Source organism: Manacus candei, unplaced genomic scaffold (assembly GCF_025592945.1).
Source record: "Manacus candei isolate 608988 ecotype Guabito, Panama unplaced genomic scaffold, ASM2559294v1 h1tg000024l, whole genome shotgun sequence".
Taxonomy (NCBI): domain Eukaryota; kingdom Metazoa; phylum Chordata; class Aves; order Passeriformes; family Pipridae; genus Manacus; species Manacus candei.
The window spans coordinates 4,236,302-4,259,670 of NW_026138072.1; the positions used below are offsets into that span (position 1 = coordinate 4,236,302).

Consider the following 23,369-nt stretch of genomic DNA (forward strand, 5'->3'; position numbering starts at 1 on the left):
CATTGGTATTTGATCTTCTCTGGTAGTAAAATTGTCATATTTCTAATGAAAGTAAGTGAAGTTTATGTGTCTTCTATGAGGATTACATATATATTTGTAATATCAACATGTGAATTTGGTGGAATAGAACTGAAGATTTTTATATCCTTCTTAATATCCGCTCCTTTAAAGTTCATACGACTTTATTTGCTTTTAGCTTCCTGTTTAGGAGAAGTCAGTCTGACTAGTGAATACATCTCTTCAATAATATTTGTAATTTCTAAGCTTGTCCTGGATACAAGCACGGAGCACTTGTTCTTTTAAAAAAAAACCAGCAAACTGTAGCATTTTGTTGCAAAATAATATATACAGTTAACAGTTTGAAGCCCAGTAATGTGCTAGCACAAAAGTTTGTGTTGTTGGGTTTCTTTCTATTCAGAAGTATGTTGACTTGTAAAAAAATGTGCAGTAAGATTGACTTTGTAAAGGTGACTTGATAAAAGATAAAACCCAGTTTTCCAAATATTTGTTTCTGTTAATATATAAACAGACCTTGAATAGTCTTTTAATAGTTGGTGCACTCTTTCTCCTTATTCACCCTTGTTAGGTGTTGTAGCGTCTGGGCAATCTCCTAGTACATAAAAAAAACCCAAAAAAGTAAAAAAAAAAAAAAAAGGAAAAATAAAGAAAAAAGGAACATTTCAGAAGTCAAGGTTATTGTCATATGGAGAACACATTTTTCATGGATTTAATGTCTAAGAAATTTCTTCTTTTTTTTGCATCAACTTAATTTCAGTGATTTCAGTGTGGAGAATGCAAGCCTTTAACACAGCCTGAGTCCTCAGTAAATAGTTCATCTTATGGTTGTTGTTTCTGACCACCTTCTTTTAAGAAAATCTGAACATACCAAATTTGTTATTTCCAATACTTACAAACATACAAAAATACTTACAAAGAAGGACTTAAAAAGAAATTGCTCTGAGGAACTTCTTTTATGCAGAAGAGTTGTTAAAGGGTGCTCAACTAAAACTGAAAAGAAAGAATGCAACAAGAAAACCTAGCCTTAACACGTCACCTTTAACCTGAAGAATCATTTAGACAGAAAGCAAACTATTTCCTCAGATCCTCAGATAAAAAGATATTCAAATATACATGTATGTTCAGGATTTTGATAGCAGTCCTGTCACAGCGAGGTGTGACAGCATAGGATTTGTACTTAGTTTTGGTTTTAGATAAGACTCCTGATACAGGAGGTGAGTTGCAGGGTGGAGGGATTGTTTGGTTTTTTTACACAGTGTTTATTTTTATTGACATCTATGGCTGATCTATGTCTTTACTTAATCTACAGAATTTTAAGGGTTTCCTTTTTTTTAAATCTCCATTTAACACTTGTTTAAACTGGATGTAAAAGATTTGTAGAAAAAGTTAGCATCCAGACTTTATAGAAGAGATTGCTGTTACTTATCGAGGCATAATTGGTTGACTCAGAGTTTATTGAAAAGATAACAGTTCTGTGTAAAGTGAGTATAATAAATTGCTTTTCTTTTTGAAGGGATGGAGAAAGAAAAAGTATGAGTACTGAAAGGTATGCCTTTTTAATATTGAGAAAAATTGCATTAATTATGAAAACTACTAAATACCATGTAGTGTATACTTTTATTAGACGTATAATTTCATTATGTACTTATATGTGTTAAAAAACAACATATACAATAAGCTCACTAAATTAGATTCAAGCTTTCATTATTTTTTTCCCTTGGCTCCTGAATACTATGGAGATATTTTTGTCAGTAAGTGTGTTGTCTTTTCTTATCATCCGATGCCTTTAAGACATCAAAGTGATCATGAAGCTTAAAGATAGGGTGGAAATATATAAGGGCCTGAGGTTTTTTATATGTTCTAGTTTAATGTCAATATCAGTGTAATAGCCTGCAGTCACATGCATTTCCTTATTTTTAGGTTTCAGTTAGTGTAAAGTTCCTTAAAAAGTGGTGCTTATTGTTTCCAGAAGTTCGTTTTCAATACAGAAGTGATGCAGGGAGAATCTGTAGAGCACGATAATAGTTATCCCTACCCTCATGTGTTGTCTTTTCTTAGGAAAGATGGTAAGAAAAGATGCTTAGTCCTATTGAGACTTAGTAGTTGTGAGCAGCTGAAGTAAGCCCCATAAGATTTTGGTACCATCAAACGTGAGAAATTTATAGCTTTAGTCTTGTGCTGTTTTACAGGCTTTAGTCTTGTGCTGGTTTGCAGGCTTCTGAGATCATGAAACTAGTTTATATGGAGGGGAAGAGACAGTCCTCTCTATACTGTTCCTTCCAAACCTTGGACTACAACATTGCCAGAATAGCACGAATTACTCCTTGGATAATGGTATGGGACCCACAGGGAAATATTCGTCCCATTAGTTTGGCAGCATGCAAACATTCTTAGGGGAATGTGAATGATAATAAGCAAAGCCTTTCCAATAGAATAGAGTAAACCTGAATATAACTTAGAGATGTGAAATCCAGTGTAACTATATGGACTTTACACTTGTAAATATAAAGCCTGACATGAAAAAATGGATCTGAGAGACCTTTCCAAAAGTATTTGCTGTCTAAGTTTTGCTTCCCATTTCTCTTAAAACCACTTCTAACTGAAGGTTGCCTTTCATGTTGTTACTTAAAAGCAAATGTACAACAACAAAAAAATACTGTAATTTCCCTACTAAGAAGCTCTAGCAAAGGTAGTTGGCAACATTTTTGGCAGAAAGATAGCTTTTCCTCCTCTGAGGCTAGACGTAATTATCCTAGCTGGCATCTTTTTCTTAGCATCTGCATTATTTATTTCTGATATTTGGCTCTGATGTTGACTTTCAAATACTGAATTTCTTCTGATGTTACACAGTGTGTACAAAGGAGACTAAACTCAAATAACTTGGCTGATTCTGTGAATTCATTTAGTGTTAGTATTCTGTCTTGCAAATATTTAAGCATTAATGACATTAAATCTGATACATTTTCAAATAATGCATGAAAAATTGAAAGCCAAATTATTTAATTATTTGAAGGGCCTTGCAAACATTTTGCAAACAAAATATTCCTACTAATAATAACTTTTCCTTGAAGTAAATGCTCAAACCTATACAACATTCTTCTGATGTAGTTTAGCTTAACTGTACAAAAAATATTTTTAGATTGCAGCCGGTTATATATGAACATATAGTAGGATTCATACTGAAAAAAGATCACATCTTTGTCTTAGAACATTCAGTGAAATAAACAGAGCAGAAGACCAGTACAGTTTGTGTCGAGAACTCTGCAGAGACCTTGCTCAAGAGCTACAGAAAGAAGGACTTAAGGTATTTATATTATTCTGATTACTTCAAAAAGACACCACTTTGCACTCCAACTTATTAAATGCAGCTTTAGTGTAAATGCTTTCAGCAGCATCGTATCATGCAGTCTATCTTCAGAAGTCTTCATTGTTTCATTTACAGATGTTTAGAATGATGTAGGCAGCATTTTGATATTGTGGAGGTGTATATCTAATAATATGTGTGGGAAAAAAAATTAAACTTATTAACCAGTTACTTAGCATATAAACATTTTTTGCTAAAAGCAGTGTTTGTTTATAAGGGAGTAATAGAGCCATGCTTGGACAATCACGTAACACTAATGTATGTAAAACACTATATTTCTTTCCTATATTTATACAGGATCCAGTCAGTAGCCAGTTGTGTAGTTTTAGAATTTGATGTATGCCAAACTTGCTGACAAGTTATTCATATATGCATTCAGTGCTATGAATGGTAGAAACAATCCCTTTATTCCTTCTCCCCAGATTTCTGTTTATTACCTGGAAAGAACAGTACATGTTTTCTTTGGAGGTCTTTGTGTTAAAGCAAAGAATAACATTCAAGACCTAAAAGAATTATGGTTAGTCTTCCTCAGCCATAAAAGAATATCTCAAAAGATGATCAGCCAAGAAGGACAAGGAGATAAGCTTACAAAGGCATCAGAACAAAGGGAGTGCTATTTATTTATATTTGGATGGATATGATAGATCACACAAATGGTTTGGAAGGTGTTGCCAGTGGGAATATCTGTGCTAAACATGGAAGCTGTGTGGCTCTGATAGTGCTATGCAGGAGGAAGGAAGTTTTCAACAAATCCATAATTGGGTATGCTTTTGCATGCTTTAGTAGTTAGGATATGTGGTATTGGAAATTTCGAAATGATGAAATAATTTTTTAGGGTAGAAGTGACCTGTAGGCAAAACATGAACTCTGTTGAACATGCACTGGTGGCAGACGGTCTGCTGAGAATTGTAGCCAAATGACTCAATTCAGAGAATTTGACTTCAACAGTTAGGGGCAAATACAGAATCTTGGTGGCAAATTCTTGGCAGTGCCCCTTGCTGTGCACAGATAAGCACCCGGTCTTGCTTGTGGCTTAAGGGCCCATATAGATGCTACATCATAATTGTTTCTGTTTCTATGACATGCTTAACCTTTTTCCTTTTTTATATTCTTTTTTTTCCCAAGGGTAAAACTGTTACCTTGAAGTTAAAGAATGTGAACTTTGAAGTTAAAACAAGAGCTTCAACTGTGCTGTCTTCTGTTTCTACTGAGGAGGAAATATTTGCTGTTGCTAAAGACTTGTTAGGAACAGAAATTGATAGTGTTGCTCCTCACCCTCTACGGATCAGACTTATGGGTAAAAATATTTCAAACTCATTCTTCGTTTTCAGAATTATGAGATCTTACGGTGTATCAAAATAATATACACTGCACTCTAAAGTAAAATCAGTATAAGTTTATTTATCCTTTCTCTGTTAGCCTAGTAGTTTTTGCAAATTGAAACAGCTCTGGAGTGATGATTGGTAACTCAGGAATGTTTTACTAATTGAAGTTGAACTTGTTTTATAGAACAACATACACATCAGCATGAGAGCAGAATCTTGAATTGTAGCATTGCTTATTCTGGTGCCTTAAAAGAGCTTTTAAATCTGCTTTGCACCACAGCAACAGAAGTGCTTATAGATCTTAAAGTACAAAGTCCTGCAAGAAATGCAAACACTTCTGACAAAAGTAAATTTATCTCAATCCTAAGACCTTTATGTTTCAGGTGCCTATACATTCTGCTTGAAGCATTTAGTGATACATAAAACTTATTTGCCTAAGATATTAAAATGTACTGAAAAAATAAATATTTTTGTGGGGAAAATTCATGCAAAACTCTTTTAGACTGAATTTTAAGTAACCGTATTGTGTTTATAGCCTCGTGTTTTAGTGCAATCAGTTAAAAGTTAAGGGATGTTAATGATATGGTTGGGCAAATGATTGCATCTGATAAAATTGTATTGACCTTGTGATCCACTGTTAGTATTTGCAGGTACTATAGCCACCTTTTAGAGATAAAGTGCACGGTTATTGAGTGGATATATACCTCAAAAGGTGTTAATTAAGAAATAGTATTAAGTTCTCATAAAATTATTGTTATAAGTTTATTTTTCATCATTAGGTGTACGAGTATCAGGATTTCTAAGTGAAGAAGAAAAGAAGTACCAACAAAAAAGCATTACGAGTTTCTTAAAATCAGGTAAAGAAATTGGTTTCCCTAGGCTTCAGCCAGAGAAGTCTAACCAAGAGTATTTCACAAAAAGTTCAGAAGCATCTCATAGAGGGAGTTTTTTTGATCAAAAGCGAGCAGCAAGGCTGCTAAACAGTGAGAATCTTCCTCCAAATGAAGCTGTAGGTAAGCAGCTCTTTCACGATAGGAAGTCATCGGCAAATTTTGTGGAAGAAACAAAGAAACTCACAGGTTTCCAGAGTTCTAATGTCTGTAAGATCTTCACCTGCCCTGTTTGCTTTGAGGAGCAAAGCAGTGATAATTTGGAAGAACTTAATAGACATATTGATGAGTGCCTCAATGGGACATTTGTTAAAGATACTATGGAAATATCCAAGAATGACAAATCAAGAGAAGATACACTCAACACACTCCCACACTTTAGAAATGAAAATGAAAATGGTGATGAATGGCAAAAAAATAAAACAGATCAATTAGCAAGAACAGACCAGTCTGCAAGTACGTCTGACAGCTTTACTAACAACAGCACAGAAAAATTTGCTCAGATAGTATCTGATAAGTCTCACAGAGAGCAACAGCCTAGCAATCTCAGTGACATTGCTAGAAATGTGTGTATGAAAGAGTGTCTCTTCCCCAAAAGAATATCTCAAGGCAATGAGGACCATTTTGAAAAGACGGAACATACAGCAGGAACTAGTTTATCCTGTTTCTTTGAAGCTAAAGAAGGCAGTGTTCTTGTTTGTCCAGTTTGTAATACAGAACAGAAAACCACCAGTCTTGTGTCATTTAACAGACATGTGGATGTCTGCTTAAATAAAGGTCTTATCCAGGAGCTGACAGAAAAAAAAGATTTTCCTGCTGAGAATTACAGTATGGAAAACCAGAATAGAGTTGGTGAGTATATGCACTAGGATATATTTATTATTCAAGTTATCTGCTTGTACAATTAAAATACTTTGGTAATGGTGTATTTGAACTTTTTGGAACTTTGAGATTTTTGCTACAAGCTCATTTTAGTAAGGCCTGTGTAAGACTGAACATTTTTATCTAAAAAATACCAAATCAGTTCTCATGAGAAACTAGATTTATGACTGTAATGGTAGTTAGACAGTGCCCTCCCATTTGCCATAATGGTGGCACAGGAATTTCTGTAAATGGTTTGTTTTTTACCTGCAACCATGTTCAGAAAGGTGTTTGCAAGGCCACTGAGATTGAAATGAAAATCAATTAAAACATCTTCAACCTGGATTGTTTCAGAGATTCAGTTGACAGAAAAGTTATGTTATGTGCTAGCAAAACCAGAGAGGGTGAGCTAGAGTTTAAAGGCAGAAACTTCCAAGCTTCTTGTAGATAAATATAAAATATATCATGTACCTGCACCTGTAACATGCCAAACCAGTAGATGTTTACTCAAGTAGTTTCTTTCTTTGATGAAGAGTTAATCTTTGGCCAGATTAGAAGACATGTGCAGGTAGTTAAGTATCTGCCTAAAGTACTTATCCCTATTCTCCCTGACATTTGTAAGAGAAGATTAAAATGCTAGCATATTGGAATTTTCAGTATGCAATTAATATTTAAAATATGAACCTTTTACACAGAAAATTTTATAAACACTCTTGCTGTTACATGTGCAAACAGACTTTGATTTAAATTAAGGACTTACTGTTGGTGAAGATTCTTTTTTTCCCTCCGCAGGATAAAAAAATTAAGAACATAATTTCCAACTACCACCTGAAAATCCACTATGTTATGCTGAAATATTTCTGAAAACTTCTGAACTAAGAGGTTCAAAGAATTCAATAAACTGAAGGCTTTTTGGTTTTCTCTTTTTAAAATGTTAATATAAACTACTATACTCAGACTGCAGCTAATATCTGCTTTTTGAGACAGATTAAATTTGGTTATGTTTAAAAAAGAAAGTTCTGCCATGTGTGTAATTTCTGAAGCATTTTTTCTTTCTTGAAGTAATTAATTTTTGTTGTTTCCAATTACTTTTAAGGAGCTTTAAGCAAAGAACAGCAATGCACAAATCCATCACAAGGAACAAAAAGGTGAGAGTTTTCTGGAATTTTGAGTACACCACTCATTTTAAAATAATAAAGTTTAGAAAACTATTCGGTGTTGTAAACATTGCGTAGGTATGCATTGTATATTTTAACCTCTTACTGTTTTGTTGTTTTTTAACTTCAGGTCTGGATTAACAACTTCACAATCAGTATCAAAAAAGACCAAGTTGAGCAATTCCAAGCATACAATCAAAATGTTTTTTAAATGACTGTGTAGCAGCATATTCTATATGAAGTATTTCATACGGTTTTATGACTGCAAATTAATTTAGCATTGTTGGTAGGCTGGATTCAGGTGCCTGTCACTTTGGAGCCATTGCATATCTGTATAGAAAGAACATGATGTCTGAGGTAGAAGAAGAGGTGCAAATATAAATAAGGTAATTTTTTTGTTTTTTTTTAGAATAGTACTTTTTTTTTCCCCAGTTGATTCCAAGAATCAAAATCTGCTAGCACTACGATTTTGTTTGTACTGAACATGTAGAACTTTCTGAGAGCCATGAGCAGCCTCATGAATTCTCTCTGCTGTTCAAAAAACGGAACAGATTGGGTAGAGCTGCCATTGAGCAAGCTTGTAGGGCAAGCTCCCTAGAGAGCAGGAATCATTAGCTAGGGTGCTACACTGTACTTACTGAAGGCTCTCTCAGGACACCTGACCTGCCATTCTCTCTCAGGACCACACCTGACCTGCCATCCTCACGGTGGTAATCGTAGTAGCTCAGGCTGACACTTCCTTGGACAATTCAATGCCAAATTTAGTTATTATATTGGCTGTGTGATAACAAAGAAGAGCTGAGTTGCTTGACTTCAGCTTACAAATGTCTTCTCAGTGAGCAAAAAAACTTACTGGTCTCACAGTTTCAAAGGACAAGAACAAGAACTTAGAGCACTATCAAGCTTTCATTGTTTTACTGAAAATTACTTCAGTAAGAATCGATGGACCAGCCGTGTCCATCTCATTGTGGTGAGATACAGGATGACTTCACTGATTTAGAAAATGTTAATAAAACTGCTAATTGAGAGAAGGATTCCTGCAGTGTAGTCAGACATGCTATTTGATCCTTGACCTTTCCAAAGAGATTGAGAACTCTTCACGGTTCGAAATTGTCACCAGTCAGTAGGACATAATTTGCTCTAAATAAAAGGTCTCATGGTGCAATAATAATGAATTATGTGCAAATATGCAAGATGATGAACCTCTTACTGTTTACCTATATTTCTCTTTAAAATTATTTTTTATTTCTGAATAAATTATATTTTATCAGTGCATATGTTGAAGGAAGGAATTAAGTGCAAATATTTAAAATACACTGTTTAGCTTTTTCTGTTCATGACAAAATGCTTAAAGGAATTTTATTATACTTAAATATTTATCTGACAAATAATTTATTATGATAGCATATTTCTTAGCAGTTACACAAACAGTGCTAAACCCTGTATGATATATAAATTGCTTTTTGACTGCAAACTGATTTAAAGAAGTGGCTACTGTAGAAACATCTATTTTGTTGTTTAACTGTTTTGGAAATACTTGGGGATTTGCTTGGTTTTTAATCCAGTATGTACATGGTATGTCTTAGATGCCCGGGCTAAGTCCAGAATGTGCTTTTTTGTTTCCAAAATTGCTGGAATGATTACACCATCTCAACCTGCTTGTCTGTTTGTTTGCCAGATGCCACTGTACCCACAGCTCTGTCATTTGACTTCATGTCAGTGCTCCCTTACCTTCTTCAGCCCAAATCAGCTGGACTAGTTCAGACTGTGCAAATTGATTGAGTTGACTTTTTCTGAAGCAGGTCAGTGAGCATTCAGCATGAACTGTTCTGTTGGCAGAGGTGGGAGCTGGAAACTTTTGGTAGGAAAGACATAAAAGCAGCTGGGGGAACATTAAGCTGCCACTGCTGTTTAGAAAGTGAACACCTCTCCCTTTATTAGTTTGTATCTGTCTGATTCAATAAAGTGTAGAATCTAAGTATTACCTTGTCACTGTGTGTGTATATTTAAATTGTGTATTTTTATGTAAGAATTACTTAGCAAAAACTAAGCTACTGTAAGGGCTTGAAAAAATTAAGTTAGTTTGACTAAGCCTTGAAAATTGTCTTACCATCTGTTTAAAAGTGAAGTGTCATAGAGCTATAATTTTGAAGTGTTGGTGTGAAGGACCAGGAATCAATGGGAAAAATTTCAGAAGTGGAAAAATATGTACGGGGATTGAAAGGACTTTATGATACAGACTTTATAGTTATTATGTATATACACATTGTATACTTCCCCAGAATTTGTATCTCCTGGGCATGTTCAGGCTTATCCACTTCTCTGCTTTCCTGCGGACTGGCTGGAGAAGCTGCAGAGAGGAGACAGCCTCAATTCGCCCCTTCTTTCCCCGGTTCCTCCCACGTTCCTCCCTCTTTTGCTTGTGCCCCTATCCTGATTTGCTCCCCCGTTTGTCTGTCTCATGCTCCACCCTATATTCTGGCCCTTTCCCCACCCAAACTGCTAAAGAATCCGGCGCACGCCTCAATAAACGATTCTACCTGCACCCTACCTTGTGTCCCGGACCGTGCTGTGCCACGGCCCCATCCCCCCTTCGGACCGCAGCATGTTGGTAACAGGTAGAAACATGAGCAGGACAGAGTTTGGGCTTGACATGTTCTCCCTGTAGGTTGATCCACCTTGGAATTATTTTGGGGATGGTTTATCACAGCCCAGTCTCGCTCTCACACATTGTAGTGTGCAGGTCGGAGCCAAGGGCTGGAGTTATTAAGAATCATACTGCCCACAAGTCAGCCGAGGGAGCCACTGCAGTGGCCCAGGCTTGTCATCTGGCTGGTGTTGCAGGGATCTGTGCCATGTCATTCTGATGCCATTTGTGTACATGAGCACCTGTTGAGGCTGGGCCTGTCCATTTCACTGTTCTAATTACTACTTTGAAGCAAAGGCCGGTGGCAACAAGCAGCTGTAACCATAAGGGATGAGGATAACTTGAAGGAGCTACAGTTGAACAGACTAAGAATTCATGCACTGCAGGACTCAGAATCCTGTAGTTTCATACTTAAGGTAGAAGAACACAGTTTAATAAGATTAATACACAGTTTAATAAAAAAATACTTAAACTAGACTTCAAATCTCACCTTCTTTTACAGGAGATAATTTATGCTTTTTCTTCTTTATGCACTATTCAACATGCTTGGGTCTTACATTTTACCTTTATATTGGTTCATTTATGTATTTATTACTACTGTTACTTTAATACTAAATGTTACAGAAAGTTCCTTAAGTTCCTGTCAGAGATGCTGTGAAGGCAAGTGAGGAATATGTTACATTACTTCCTTGCTCTGCACTTTGTTTTGAATTCTGCATCTCTGTAGGTTTCTGCATCAGTCTTTCTGCAGTTTGTTGGGGCCATTTGAAAGAGTCAGTATTGTGGGAAGTAGTTAGAAAATGTGGTAAACTTGCTATTTGCAAAATTTGAGCCCATGTAGTTGTACTCATACGATATGCTCTGAAATAGTACTGTATGTTAGTAATTAGAATGGAAACTAGCAGCTGGTGTTTCCTGACTGTATGTAAAATTATGATTTTACTGTAACTCATACTCTGTTCCTCCTTTGGTGCCAGCTTTGTAGGCAAATTTGATCACTCCTAGTTGTCTCTGGTCACTCATTTTGAGAAGGAGCATTAATGTTGAAAACAGTGGGTCTGTACTACTAGCCCAGTCATCATACAGAAGTAAAACTTCCTCTTAAGGAATTTTGCTGGAACATTTGATGGGAAGCAAGAAAAAGTGAAACCTCCATAATTCAACTATGATAAAATCAGTTGCTTGTTCTTCTCAGTTGGTGTATTTTCCCAGGGTTTCAGGGTTTTTTTGGCTGAGTAATGTTCATCTGCTTTAAGTACAGTTGATGTAATTATCCTATCAGACTAAGGTGTATCAAATGTAAAGATTTTTATACATTACAGCCTGTCTGTATCAAAAGTGTTTAAAGGAGAAAAGAACTGTGAAATCTTTTGATCTGTGATAAGCTGAATCTGAGCCAATAGTTTAGAATCCAAATTTGCTCAGTTTACAAACTCTTGAGTCTTTCTGATTAATTTTACCATGGACAGGTATCGTGTTTATAATCTTGGAAATTAAAACAATGGTGTAATTTAATTACTAAGAAAAAATTACATTGAAGGAACTCAAATCTGTCTGCAGTTTTGTAAGGCTGAATATTGATATTCCTGCATTCTTGGAGCTATACTTCTCCCAGTATTTGTTTTGAAATGCCAGCAATATCGAAAGCTGTTCTTGAAGTAAAATTTAGGGTAGTCACTCAATTTTTATGCCCTGAGAAAAATCATTGTCTGTGTGAAATGACATATCAATGCTGCCTTAAGTAGATCAAAGTAACAGGGGACTGCAAGATAAATTGAGGAATAGATAGATTGGATGGATCTCAGCATGTCATTTCACAAAAACTGACCCTTTTGGGGGATGTGTGTTTATTTTGATGGGACTTTGACAAAAGCAAATGAAAATACTGCCTACCTGAAATTGTGATTGGATCAAAACTGCTAGTGCATTTGTGTAGTTATGCACAAATTTGTGGCAGAGGCACCTCAGTCTCTTACATCCTGAGGCTGTGTCAGGCTAGTCACCCTTCCCGGTGCAGTGTACACTGATTGACAGTGGTGAGAATAACTCCCAAATGGACTCCAACCTGCAGAGAGAGCTCCGGGACCACTGTGTAATTAGTAATGCAACCATGACTACCTGGTAATTAGTAATAAAGTGTTACTTGTTTGTGTGGTGCAACGAGACTGCCGTGTGCTTTTGGAGGTCCCAAGTGCTATTGGCACGTAAGGCTAGAGAAGACCTAGAGATTGGATGCGGCAAGGATGATCCTGCTCAGTGCCTAGCTGGTGCCAAGAAATGCAGTATATTTAATTCCTGGTCTCTGTTAGAACAGACTCCCGAAGCTACTCCACACCTCTGCCCCTTGGGGCGATGCGTCCAGGCGGTGGGTGGTGCTGCGGGTGTGCCCGCAGGGCCGTGTGAGGCCTCGAGCCCCAGAACCGGTTTGTCGAGGCCAGCACAAGGCACCTCCCTCCGCACACCGACCGGGGGCCCCTTCCCTTGCGTGAGGAGGAAGACCAGCCAGGGGCAACGATGAAGGGTCTGAGCCGCCTGCTCCGCACCGAGGAAGATGCTGTGCGGGGAGCCATGGCAGCCAGCCATGAGGGCCGTGAGTCCGGGGGGTTGGAGGCGAGGCAGCCCGGGGGACAGCGCAGCCCCGGGGCCCCTGTGCGGCGGGCACAGCCCCGTCAGGGCTGCCGGGGCGGTGGCACCCTCCCAAACCCGCTTTTTGCCTTGACCGAAGAACAAAATGAGCGGTGGGGGTTTGGAAAGGACAAGGTTAAACATGAGCTCCTTTACATGTAGTGAAAGACATCAGTAAATGTGTGGATGTGGGGTCAGAAGCTGATTTTGACGTTGCCTTCCAAAGGAGAAGTCCTGCAAACTGCCCAGTGCCCTGCTTCACCCCTGACCTGCTCTGGGGGGGTTCGCTGGCATCAGTCACGTCTCTGGGGCTGAGCCCCTGCCACCAGTCCCACAGCCGATCTGGGCCCCCATTTTGGGGACACAGAAATCAGAGGACCTTGCACTCAGCAACACAAGTCTCAGTGATGAGCTCTCCAGCTTTCATCCTGCACACCAGTCTGTGAAAGACCAGACTGCTCTGGAATAGGCTGCAATTAGTGAAAAGACCTGATTTGTGGAAACTGAGAGGTAGTTGTTAAACCCTGCCTCACCCCGGTCCTGTGATCGAAGTGTGACAACCAGGAGCCCTTCTCCTGGGCTGTAGTTCCTGCTTCCAGGCTGGCAGAGTGGGCAAGAAGGGAAAGAAATTGATAAAATATCACTGTTGCACTCGGTGGATTTTCCTATGACCTCTTTGAATCAGAAAATTACTATTTTAGAAAAAGATTCTCATGAATTGCCCTAGAAATTTTATTTCCAATAACAAGAAAACAAAGGAAACATTGAAAAGATGGTCAAATGATTAAATAGATGACTTAATTTTTAGAAACAATTTTATTGCCATTTGAATTTAAATGTTGTTATTTTTTTATTTTACCTCCTTGGAATCTTCAGCCAGTTCAAGTTCTTGGGGTTTTTTTCCATGTGCTTTTTGAGATAATTTTGGATTTCATCCTGTGGACACCACAACAGGAAATTAGAAAGAGACAGGGGAGGTGGGGGACACACACATGCAGGGATTTTCATTGTCTGTAAGTACTGAAATCTCTACTGCACTTTTTTACTTCATTGTCTGTAAGTACTGAAATCTCTACTGCACTTTTTTACTTCATTGGAGATCATCCATATTTGTGATATTACTGAAAGACAGAATGAGGCCTCTAAGACATAAGTATGAGAAAAGAATTGAAGGTACCTCACTTTCTGTTTTGAGACCAACAAAGCTATTTACTTTTCTGCACTTTTTATTTTCTTGCCCTTCTAAGAGATGAACAATGTTGGGACATTCAATATACTGCTGCCAGGACTCTCTACAAAGGAAATTCAATATAACTATTTTATTGTTATAATATAAATATGCAGTTATGACACAAGCTGTAGGGCAATAAGCCAGACATTTTGTATGAAGCCATAGAAAATACCCCCTAAAAAACCCTGACAACCTCAAGTAGATAATTGATTGCTACCGCTACTTGAAAATAGAGTGGTTACTGGTAACACAGGGAGTGCCAAGTCCTGGAGACCCCAGAGCTTCCATAAATCTGTAGTCTGACAGCTCTGTACTCCTGTGATTTCATACATGGGAAAAAAAATCAGTTTGCAAAAGCAGCAAAAGTTTGGGCAACAAATCAGTATCATGGCATGTCTGGATTCTCACTGTTCTTAACTCATGAATTAACAAGAGGTATTAAGAGAGAGATTATTAAGAAAAATGATGCCGGGAACAGAAGGTCTTTTAACAGTGTGGACAGGAGAGAAAAGATCAGTTATTAATTCTTTGTCAGAACTACAACAGAACTGTCCTTGCAGTACTGTCTGATGCAGATACATTAAAGAAACATAATTTTCTCTTGTTTCTTGAAGGCAGTGTTGAGTAAACGCTTGGGGTTGTTCATGAATGTCCTGCGGTGCATTTATTTTTGCATTCTCAAGTAAGACATATGTGTGATGTTCATCAGCAGTAACAAATGTGGCCTAATTGTAACTAATTGCAGCTACTTAGTGCTGTACATTTTGTTTCCACATTTGCCACAGATTTGTCTTGAGCAAGGTGTCCTCTGACCATTGTTATCTGAATTGAAATTAAGTTAGTGGAAAGCTCTGGTGGATACTTCTTTAGGGTAATGACTGAGTAAGCTAGGAGTAAGAAATTTATTCTTCAAAGATTCTTTTGTTCATGGATCAAAGATCCCAAAGTTCATAATGATGATTTTCCAGTCAGGCATGCTCCTTGCCACAGATGCCAGGGGTGCCTTTTTATTTGGAACTGCTTTTTTTTTCTTTTTTTTATTTTCCCCTGTGCCCCCATGTTGTAATACAAGCAAAACATATTCTATGATTTGCAGAGAAATTTGGGAGGTTGCTTCATTTGTTTGAGGTGCTTGGATAATTTCATAGGAAAACTGGAAATACCTTTGCAAGTATCCAGCTTAATTTCTAATTCATTCTGTTACAGTACAACTGTGATTATTCCCCCTGAGACTATAGCCATGGGGAACATGTGAAAAGCAATTAAGTGAATGCTATACTGATTTTCCTTAGTATGCTCTGCAGTCATACTACCTCAAGCTGTGTTCTTATTAGGCATTAATGAACTTAGACATAATGCAGTAGGATGAATTTGCCTGAGAGGCCTCTAAGGAATAGTTAGTTGCTGCAGTTCCTGGTTCAACAGAGTGTTGTCCTCTTTGGTGGTATCATTGGACAAGTGATTTCAGGGCAAAATATTCTAGACAGAAGATATCTAAGTAATTATATTACAAGTGTGATACGCTAGGGAATTAAAGATATCTACTAACATTTTTGCAAGTGATTTAACCACTATGCTATTTTCTTCTAAGTGATTAATCAAATGTTAAGGTAGAAACATGAAAAATACTCTGACCCTCAGCTAAACCAGCTGTAAGGTACTGGCATATTACTGTCCAAAGTTACTGAACAGGCTGTTGCAGCTACTTTAGCTGACTGAACAGATGTTCATTTTTGAATTGAGACATTGAAGAAAGGTCTCAGTTTAAAAGTGAATGTCACATTGTGGCCAGATTTTGGGTTCAAGTAGACACCTTTTTGTTTGTTTCTTTTTGCCCCCTTTAAACCTGGTTGGTTTGGTTGGTTTCATTTTTTTTTGTTGTTTTTCCAGTTGTGTCATGCCATGTGGTTACTGCTTTAGATTTTTTTGTATTTTGGTGGTGTGTTGTGTTTTAAAACAGAGCAGCTTCTCAAAAGAACAAGAAATAAATGCTGGAGTTTGTACCATTCACTGGTATGCCTATAAAATAATTTGGGGCCCATTTAGACGGCAAGAGCTTTGTAAAAGAACTGTTCCTGTGAGCAGTGCAAACAAAGGTAATCCATGTTCTGAAATGTTTCAGAACTACCTTTATTTGCACTTAAAATTTGAAACTAGAAACACTAGCCAAGTATTTCTAGAGGAGAAAAAGGTAGTCCAGAAACACTCCTATGATGAGAAGCAAATTATTCTTGTAACATTAAATCAGGACAAATAGCAGAAAGTAAGAAAAGTATCATTACCCTTATGTTGGTTGTGGCTATTTTTTTAATAATACAATTTTTTCATCATGTTTTTCCACAGTATTGCCAGATGAGAGAGAATTTCAATATGCTGCTAAAATTAACAATTTGGAAACCATGGAAAAGCTGTTTAAAAAGAATGTTAATTTAAATGCTGTAGATACTGTGAGTATGACGTGCCTGACAGATCACTGCTATGAAACGTGACTCCTTGGGGTTGCTTGGTGGAATGCCAGCATGCTGGTGTGTCCCATCAACTGCAAGGTGGTGGAACTGTGGGAGTCCCCTCTAGGACCTAATTAAGAAACATTTCACACATCCATCATGAACAGTAGGATTTGTGCAGCATAACTCACAGGTTTTTGCATTTAGCCACTAGTCAGGGTATCACATTGGGAAATAAGGACTTCTCGATTGTGTCCCTACTATAATATTTCCTCAGTGTTCTTGGGTGACCAATTTCTCAAGTTCCCCATCTTTTAGAGTGGGAGGACTTTACCTCATTAAGAATTAATTTTTGCTACTAACATCAAAAATTTCAAGGGTGAAGTATTACCCTTCGGTTTGTATGGAACCATGGGAGCATTCTATCACATCCTCTAGCTCCAGGCTGAGATCAGAGTTCATATTTTGCCCAGAGAGATGAAAATGCTTTTCTTATGCTGCCTTGAACTCTGGGCCTAAAATCTGAGGATGTATACTTCACAGTAACAAAATATAGTGCTGTATTCAACATGAGAAGTAGTTCAACAGCAACAGAGTGGTCATGACATTAAACTGGGAGTTGTGGATAATAGCATGCCCTCAGTGGCTACATATAAATCATCTATCCATGGACATCCAAAGTTAACCACAGGTTCTAAAAAAACTTTCTTTCCCATGACTGTGTTCATTTTCCCCCACTGGAGAATGTTCAATAGTACATGTGAATTCTCTGGTTTGTTTGTGAAAAAGAGAGGGAGACAAAATTTTCTTATGTATAAACTTCTTTTGAACAGTGAGAGTGTTCCCATCAATTGCATAGTACTCTAAAAAGTCATGTAAAATAGTTCTTGCTTCCTTATTGCTTGCCAGAATTTAGGAAATTTAACTAAATACATTTCCAGTCAAGTAGTTTGAAACTTTATTCTGTCGTCCTTAAATCACACGTGTATTATGAGAGAGTTATTAGCATAGCTATGTGGGGGTTGTGCTTTGATTGATTCTCCTAATAGGGGTGTAGCTTATACTGGCAAAGCCATTCTTTTTGTTCATGTTGATCATTCCTGCCCCTGTACTCCCAAGCCAAATAAGCAAGGCTGTCAAAAGGTGAGTTTTTATAGTACTATTTCTGTGCAAGAGTTTTTTTCTGGCATAAATACACATTGTAAATCCCACCTTTTTATGTTTTTAATGCATATCACTTTAAATTTAAACTTACACATGAATAAGTCAGATGATCTGCAGAGAAGAATGAGAACAAATCAAAACCTACTTTTAAAGTTAATTGGTTAGATCTCTTTATACTTCCTTGTATGGAAACTATTAGTGAATTATATTAAAGCCAGTTATGTTGACTTTAACTGAAAGCAAACTCCCTCCACTAAAGTTTAATTCAATTTAACAATCCCTTTTAAATTCAGACCATTCATTACTTTACAGAGCAATTAATCAAGTCTTCCTGATAAGCACTGAACCTATTTACCTGTGTAAAATTACTCACTGCTGGCAAGATGGTAGCTTTCACTTACGTAGATAATGACTCAGTCTGGGAAGGTGACTAACACTGAATGAGGGAGAAATCTTGTCATGCTTTGCAGAGATTTAGTGAAAAGGAGGATATGAGAAGCAAATCTAATTGTGTAAATCTAGCTCTCAGCTTTTCAAATCAATCCATATAATAAAATAGTAAACAAGGATGCTTCTTGTACTGCATTCATCTTCTCTAGGCGGTGTTTGATACTTCATCCCACTTTGACATTTCAGTGAAGGAACAATGCTATGTAGACTAACTAAACCATTCTGTTTTTAAAAGAATTCTCTCAAGATCGATACTTAAATTCTATCCACAAGGGAAGAAAAACGTAGGTAAAGACCTACTGTGACTGTTGAAGGAGAAATATGAAATAGTATATAGTAACAGGTACATTTGGTAATAATCAGAGAATTCCAAAATCCTGATCACCTGCACAGGGAAAAGAACTGTATTACAGACCTGACAAACAAAGCTTTGCTTATTTCAGCTGAAGCGCACTGCGTTCCATTTTGCTGTTGCGGGAGGTCATGTATCAGTGGTGGATTTCCTTCTTCATCACAAGGCTAGGCTTGACATATCAGATCAGGTAAGCTGTTTTGCTTGTTTTGATTCACACGGTATAGGAACACCTTAGGGGAAAAGTGAAAGTAGATATTTATCTTCTGCTCCCAGTTGTGCAAAGTTAAATGCTTGCTGTAAAAACTCCAGTGTGCCTTAGAACTTCACGCATTTGTGTGAAAAAACGTTGTTAGAGAAAAACATGTTGCCTGGAATACTGGCTAAGTTAAATACTTGAGTCGGCACATGGCAAGGGTGGCTGAAATACACTGTCTGTGGTAATTGTAAATTAATCATGGGCCACTTCATATGAAAGCGATCACTGAAAGTAAAAATGAGCTATGGGGATCGCTAGCGGCTCAGAAAGTACTCCTTGTATTCTTTACCTCCATTTTTATGTGAGTAGCTTAATGCAAAACTGTCAGCTGCTCTGCAGCCTCCAAGATGTTAAATGTTTATCCATGTATGGCTGATTTGCTTGGGCCAGATGGTGATCCACAGTGCAAGATTTGAGTCAGATATTAAAACCAAATGTATGGTGTGTTATTAATAAATATGCTATTCAAACCAAGAGTTTTCCATTGAACTGAGTTATGAAAATTGATGAATTTACCTTTACCTTTTTCTGCTGTTTACTTCTTATCCACCATATGCAACAGTGTTTAAGTTATAAATAAGATAAATGCCAGGTTGTGGAGAGTGGAGGGAAAAGTCTGCCTTATTTTCACATTGTGTTGGAATGAAAATGAGAGATCTGTCAGTTGCAGTTATCAGTGGCTCATGGCTTTGGCATGTTCTTGCAGTGTAGGTAACCATTTCCTTGTTAATGCTGGTTGAGTTGCTCTGAAATGTGCTCCTGAGCTGCTCTGTCAGTGAATACCTCATGTGCTGCTCTGAAGAAATATATCCTCCTTCTGGACCCTATCAACTCCTAAGCCGATCTTGCACTGTTGTAAGCAACGTTTCCCATTTGTCTGGCAAGCTGAAAGACATTGCCTGAATGGAAGTTTAAAATTAATTGTCTATAATATAAATGCTAATGGAAAAGTACTGCAAGAAGTTTTCTTCAAGTATTAGTGCTCTCTAACAGTTAAGAAATAGATCCCTGGATCTTCCACAGAGTACCAGTGGGTATAGTGTAAATTTTATTCTGTATCTATTGTAAATTATCCTTTATGGCAAATTATTTTTCACTAGGAGTCTTTCAGATTTATTTAGGCAATGAGGTGCCTCAAAACATTTTATTGGTCCTTTCATTATCCTGATAAGTTGCATTGAAGCCACAGTGGAACCCTCCACGCATGTTGGAGTTTCTATTAGACATTTCTATTAGACATTCATCATTTTGAAAGACCATTGGAGACGCTCCATCATAGTTAGCTTACAGGACTTAAATATTATGACATTACATTTTGTATTTGACAGTGATTCATGTACTCTCTGGCAATCAGTTTGATCTTGCAACTGATAAGAAATAGCATGAAGATATTGTGACTTGATTTCTGACATACTTTTTGTATTAATAAGCATAAAGTCTTAAGCCCTCTCAACACTGCTCAGTACAAAAAATAAGCTAAAAACACAGAGCAGCATTCCAAGCAGCAGATAAGTGTTGCTCCCGTCTCTAGATTGGAGACTTGATGTAACTCATGGAGGTAGTTAAGATGTTTATTGATTAAGAAACACATTTCTAAGAAACTGGCAATAAACACACCACTATTAATTGTATTATTAATTAGTATTAATAGTATTAGTAGTATTAATTCACAACTATATCAATCCCAAGCTGCAGTGATTGAGTTACAATTTTATTGTTTGTTACCATTTTTAGCATTGATACAGAATTACTGAAAAGAGATCTTATAATACAAAGCTACAATTCTTGTCCTTCTGCACTTAATATCAAGGTAGAAGTTTATCTGTTCTTATCCATCCTACCATCCCAACTACTTCAGAGGTGGACCCAATGAAGAGTCCAAGGCAGTCCCTCGCTATATTGGAAGGAGCTTGGGTCTGCCGGTCATCTTATCACCCTTAGCACAGGAGTCCACAATCACACAATTCTCCACGTTTTTTAGTTTCCATATGATTTTATGCCTTATTTGCCTTTTTTTTGGTCTTTTCCTTTGCTCACCTTTTTCCTACCCTTGTACTTCCTTTTCTCCTCCCAGACTCCCCTCTGCCAAATAGCACACAGAGAGAATCATATAAAGTGGCTGAGGTTGCAACCTCTGGAGATGACCTAGTCCAGCCTCCTGATTAGAGCAGATTACTCAGAGCTGTATCCAATCAGGTTTTGATTATCTCCAAGGATGGACACCCCATAACATCTCCGGGCAATTGATTCCAGTGTTTGATCATCCTTAGAGCAAAAAAGATTTTTCTTATGTTGAAGTGAATCTTCCTGTACGTCAGTTTCTGCCCCATTGCCTCTGTCCCTGTCACTGGACACCACTGAATCTGGATGGTTCTTTTTCACTCCCTTCCATCAGGTATTTATGCACAATGATAAGATCCACCCAAGTCTTCTTTGACTAAACAGTCCCATGTTGCTGAACATCTCGTATGTCAGATGTCCCTGGGGCATGTCTCTCCTACACTGGAAAGCCCAGAACTGGACATGATACTAGAGGTGTGGTTCACCAGTGAGTAGAGGGGAAGGATCACTGCCCTTGGCCAGGTGGCAGTGCCCTTCCTAATGCAGCCAAGGATATAATTTGCCTTGCGTGCTGCAAGGACACAGCTGATTCATCTTTAACTTAATGTCCACCAGGAGCCTCATGTCCTCTTCTGCCAAGCTGCTTTCTAGTCAGTTGGCCCCAGTCAGTACTGCTGCCTGAGTTTGCTTCCCCTCAGGTACAGGACTTTGGATTTCCCCCTGTACGATTTCATTATCTTCTTACCAGGCCTTTTCTCCAGCCTGTCAAGGTTCCCCTGTATTGTAGCACACCAATCTGGTCTATCAGCCATTCCTCCCAGTTTAATACCACCTATAAATTTGCTGCAGGTGCTCTCTGCCCCATCATTCAGGTCATTAATGAAGATGTTAAACAGTGCTGGACCCAGGATCAATGTGTGCATTGCTTGTGACTGGCCTCCATCTGGACTTTGTGTTACTAATCAAAGAATATTTTGGGCCTGGTGGTTCAGCTGGCTTTCAGTACAACTTGGTATACCTGTTTGCCTACACCTGTACTTCTGTTTGTCTAGAAGGATGTTATGAAGGACAGTGTCAAAACTCTTATGAAAGTTGAGATAAACATTCATGTCTCTCCCCTCATCCACTAGTCTCATTGTGTAAGGCTATCAATTCTAGTTACTTTTTCTCCTTATTCATACTTAGGAAGGTTTTTCAGGGCAGACTTTTGAAACAGTCACAAATTTTGCCCAAGCCTAGATTTGTCTCATAACCTGCACACCAGATGCATGTTCCAGATTGCCCTCCACTGTTTTCCACTGCAATTTCTGCAAATACAGGAAAGACACTGATAGACTGTAGTCCTGTGCAGAGCCTCTAGGATTATTAGAACTGCAGCATGATTAGAACTGTGTATGAGGAGGTGCTGAGAGAGGTGAGCCTGCTCAGCCTTGGGAGAAGAATGGTAAAGGGGACACCTTATGGCTGTCTGCAGCTACATATGGGGAGAATATAGAGAAGACAGACAGACTCTTCTCACAGGTGCACAGTGACAGGACAAGAAGCAATGCTCTCAAATTGCAACATGGGAGGTCCTAATTAGATAGAAGAAGAAAAAAAATTCACTGTCAGGGTGGTCAAACACTGAAACAGATTTTACAGAGAGTTTTTTAGTCTTAATCTTCAGGCTATTCAAAGCTTGCCAGGAGAAGGTCCTGAGTGACCTAATCTGGTTGGACAGGCTTTGAGCAAGAGGCTATAGCAGTGGGACCTCCAGAAGTCTCTTCCATCCTGTACTGTTTTCTTACTCAATGAATAGTTTATGAGTAGTACCCTGAAGTCACTATCACCTCATCCGGTCACTGGTCACCACAGTGAAGAGATCAGTACCTGCCGTCCCACTTCCCCTCACGAGGAAGCTGGAGGCTGCTATGTCTCCCCTCAGTTTCCTCTTCTCCCAGCTGAACAAAACAAGTGACCTCAGCCACTCCTTGTATGGCTTCTCCTTAAGGCCCTTCACCATCTTTGTGACCATTCTTTGGACACTCTCTTACAGCTTTATATCCTTCTTGTATTGTGGCATCCAAAACTGCACACAGGACTCAAGATGAGGCTGCATCAGCACAGAGTAGAGATAGCCTTTTTGTTTCTAAGTTAAAAACAGGGTTTTTTTTTCTTTTTTTTTTTCTTTTTTCTCTTTTTCCCCCTATAATAGAAATATTTTTTAGAGAATTTGAGAGAAAAGAACCTTAAAAAGTCTAAATGGAAAATTATGGCGACTCATGGATATAGAGCCACTACATATAGTCATCTGATTTGTCATCCACTGCACCCAGGGCTAAATATCTACATAGTTTCTGGAGAGAGAGAGAATAATTTGCAGGTAGTATTTAGTACCCCCTCCCCTCCTCCCACCCTTCCTTAAAATGGGATCAGTCCTTCTCTGGAGATGCCAGACCTTCTGTCAAGAAGAGGACACACTGGACATTTAGATAAGTCTTGTTGCATTACATTTTCCTTAATTCCACTCATACTGCTA

General features: G+C 38.0%; 2 protein-coding genes across 11 annotated transcripts in view; both read left to right on the forward strand.

The window, feature by feature from the left end:
* POLK (DNA polymerase kappa) overlaps positions 1-9,596 on the forward strand; it is a 33,687-nt gene extending 24,091 nt beyond the window's left edge. For 7 of the 10 annotated variants that reach the window (XM_051788158.1, XM_051788166.1, XM_051788161.1 and 4 more), the window contains 6 exons: positions 1,532-1,564; positions 3,226-3,322; positions 4,508-4,679; positions 5,487-6,449; positions 7,555-7,606; positions 7,746-9,596. In XM_051788158.1, coding sequence (XP_051644118.1) covers positions 1,532-1,564; positions 3,226-3,322; positions 4,508-4,679; positions 5,487-6,449; positions 7,555-7,606; positions 7,746-7,830 — 1,402 coding nt within the window. In that variant the 3' untranslated portion in view covers positions 7,831-9,596. The remainder of the gene's footprint in view (positions 1-1,531; positions 1,565-3,225; positions 3,323-4,507; positions 4,680-5,486; positions 6,450-7,554; positions 7,607-7,745) is intronic. The other 3 variants (XM_051788167.1, XM_051788168.1, XM_051788165.1) reach the window with 3 other exon arrangements.
* Positions 9,597-11,796: 2,200 nt separating this feature from the next.
* ANKDD1B (ankyrin repeat and death domain containing 1B) overlaps positions 11,797-23,369 on the forward strand; it is a 28,497-nt gene continuing 16,924 nt past the window's right edge. The window contains exons 1-3 of the mRNA XM_051788192.1: positions 11,797-12,852; positions 16,462-16,565; positions 18,623-18,721. Coding sequence (XP_051644152.1) covers positions 12,777-12,852; positions 16,462-16,565; positions 18,623-18,721 — 279 coding nt within the window. The 5' untranslated portion in view covers positions 11,797-12,776. The remainder of the gene's footprint in view (positions 12,853-16,461; positions 16,566-18,622; positions 18,722-23,369) is intronic.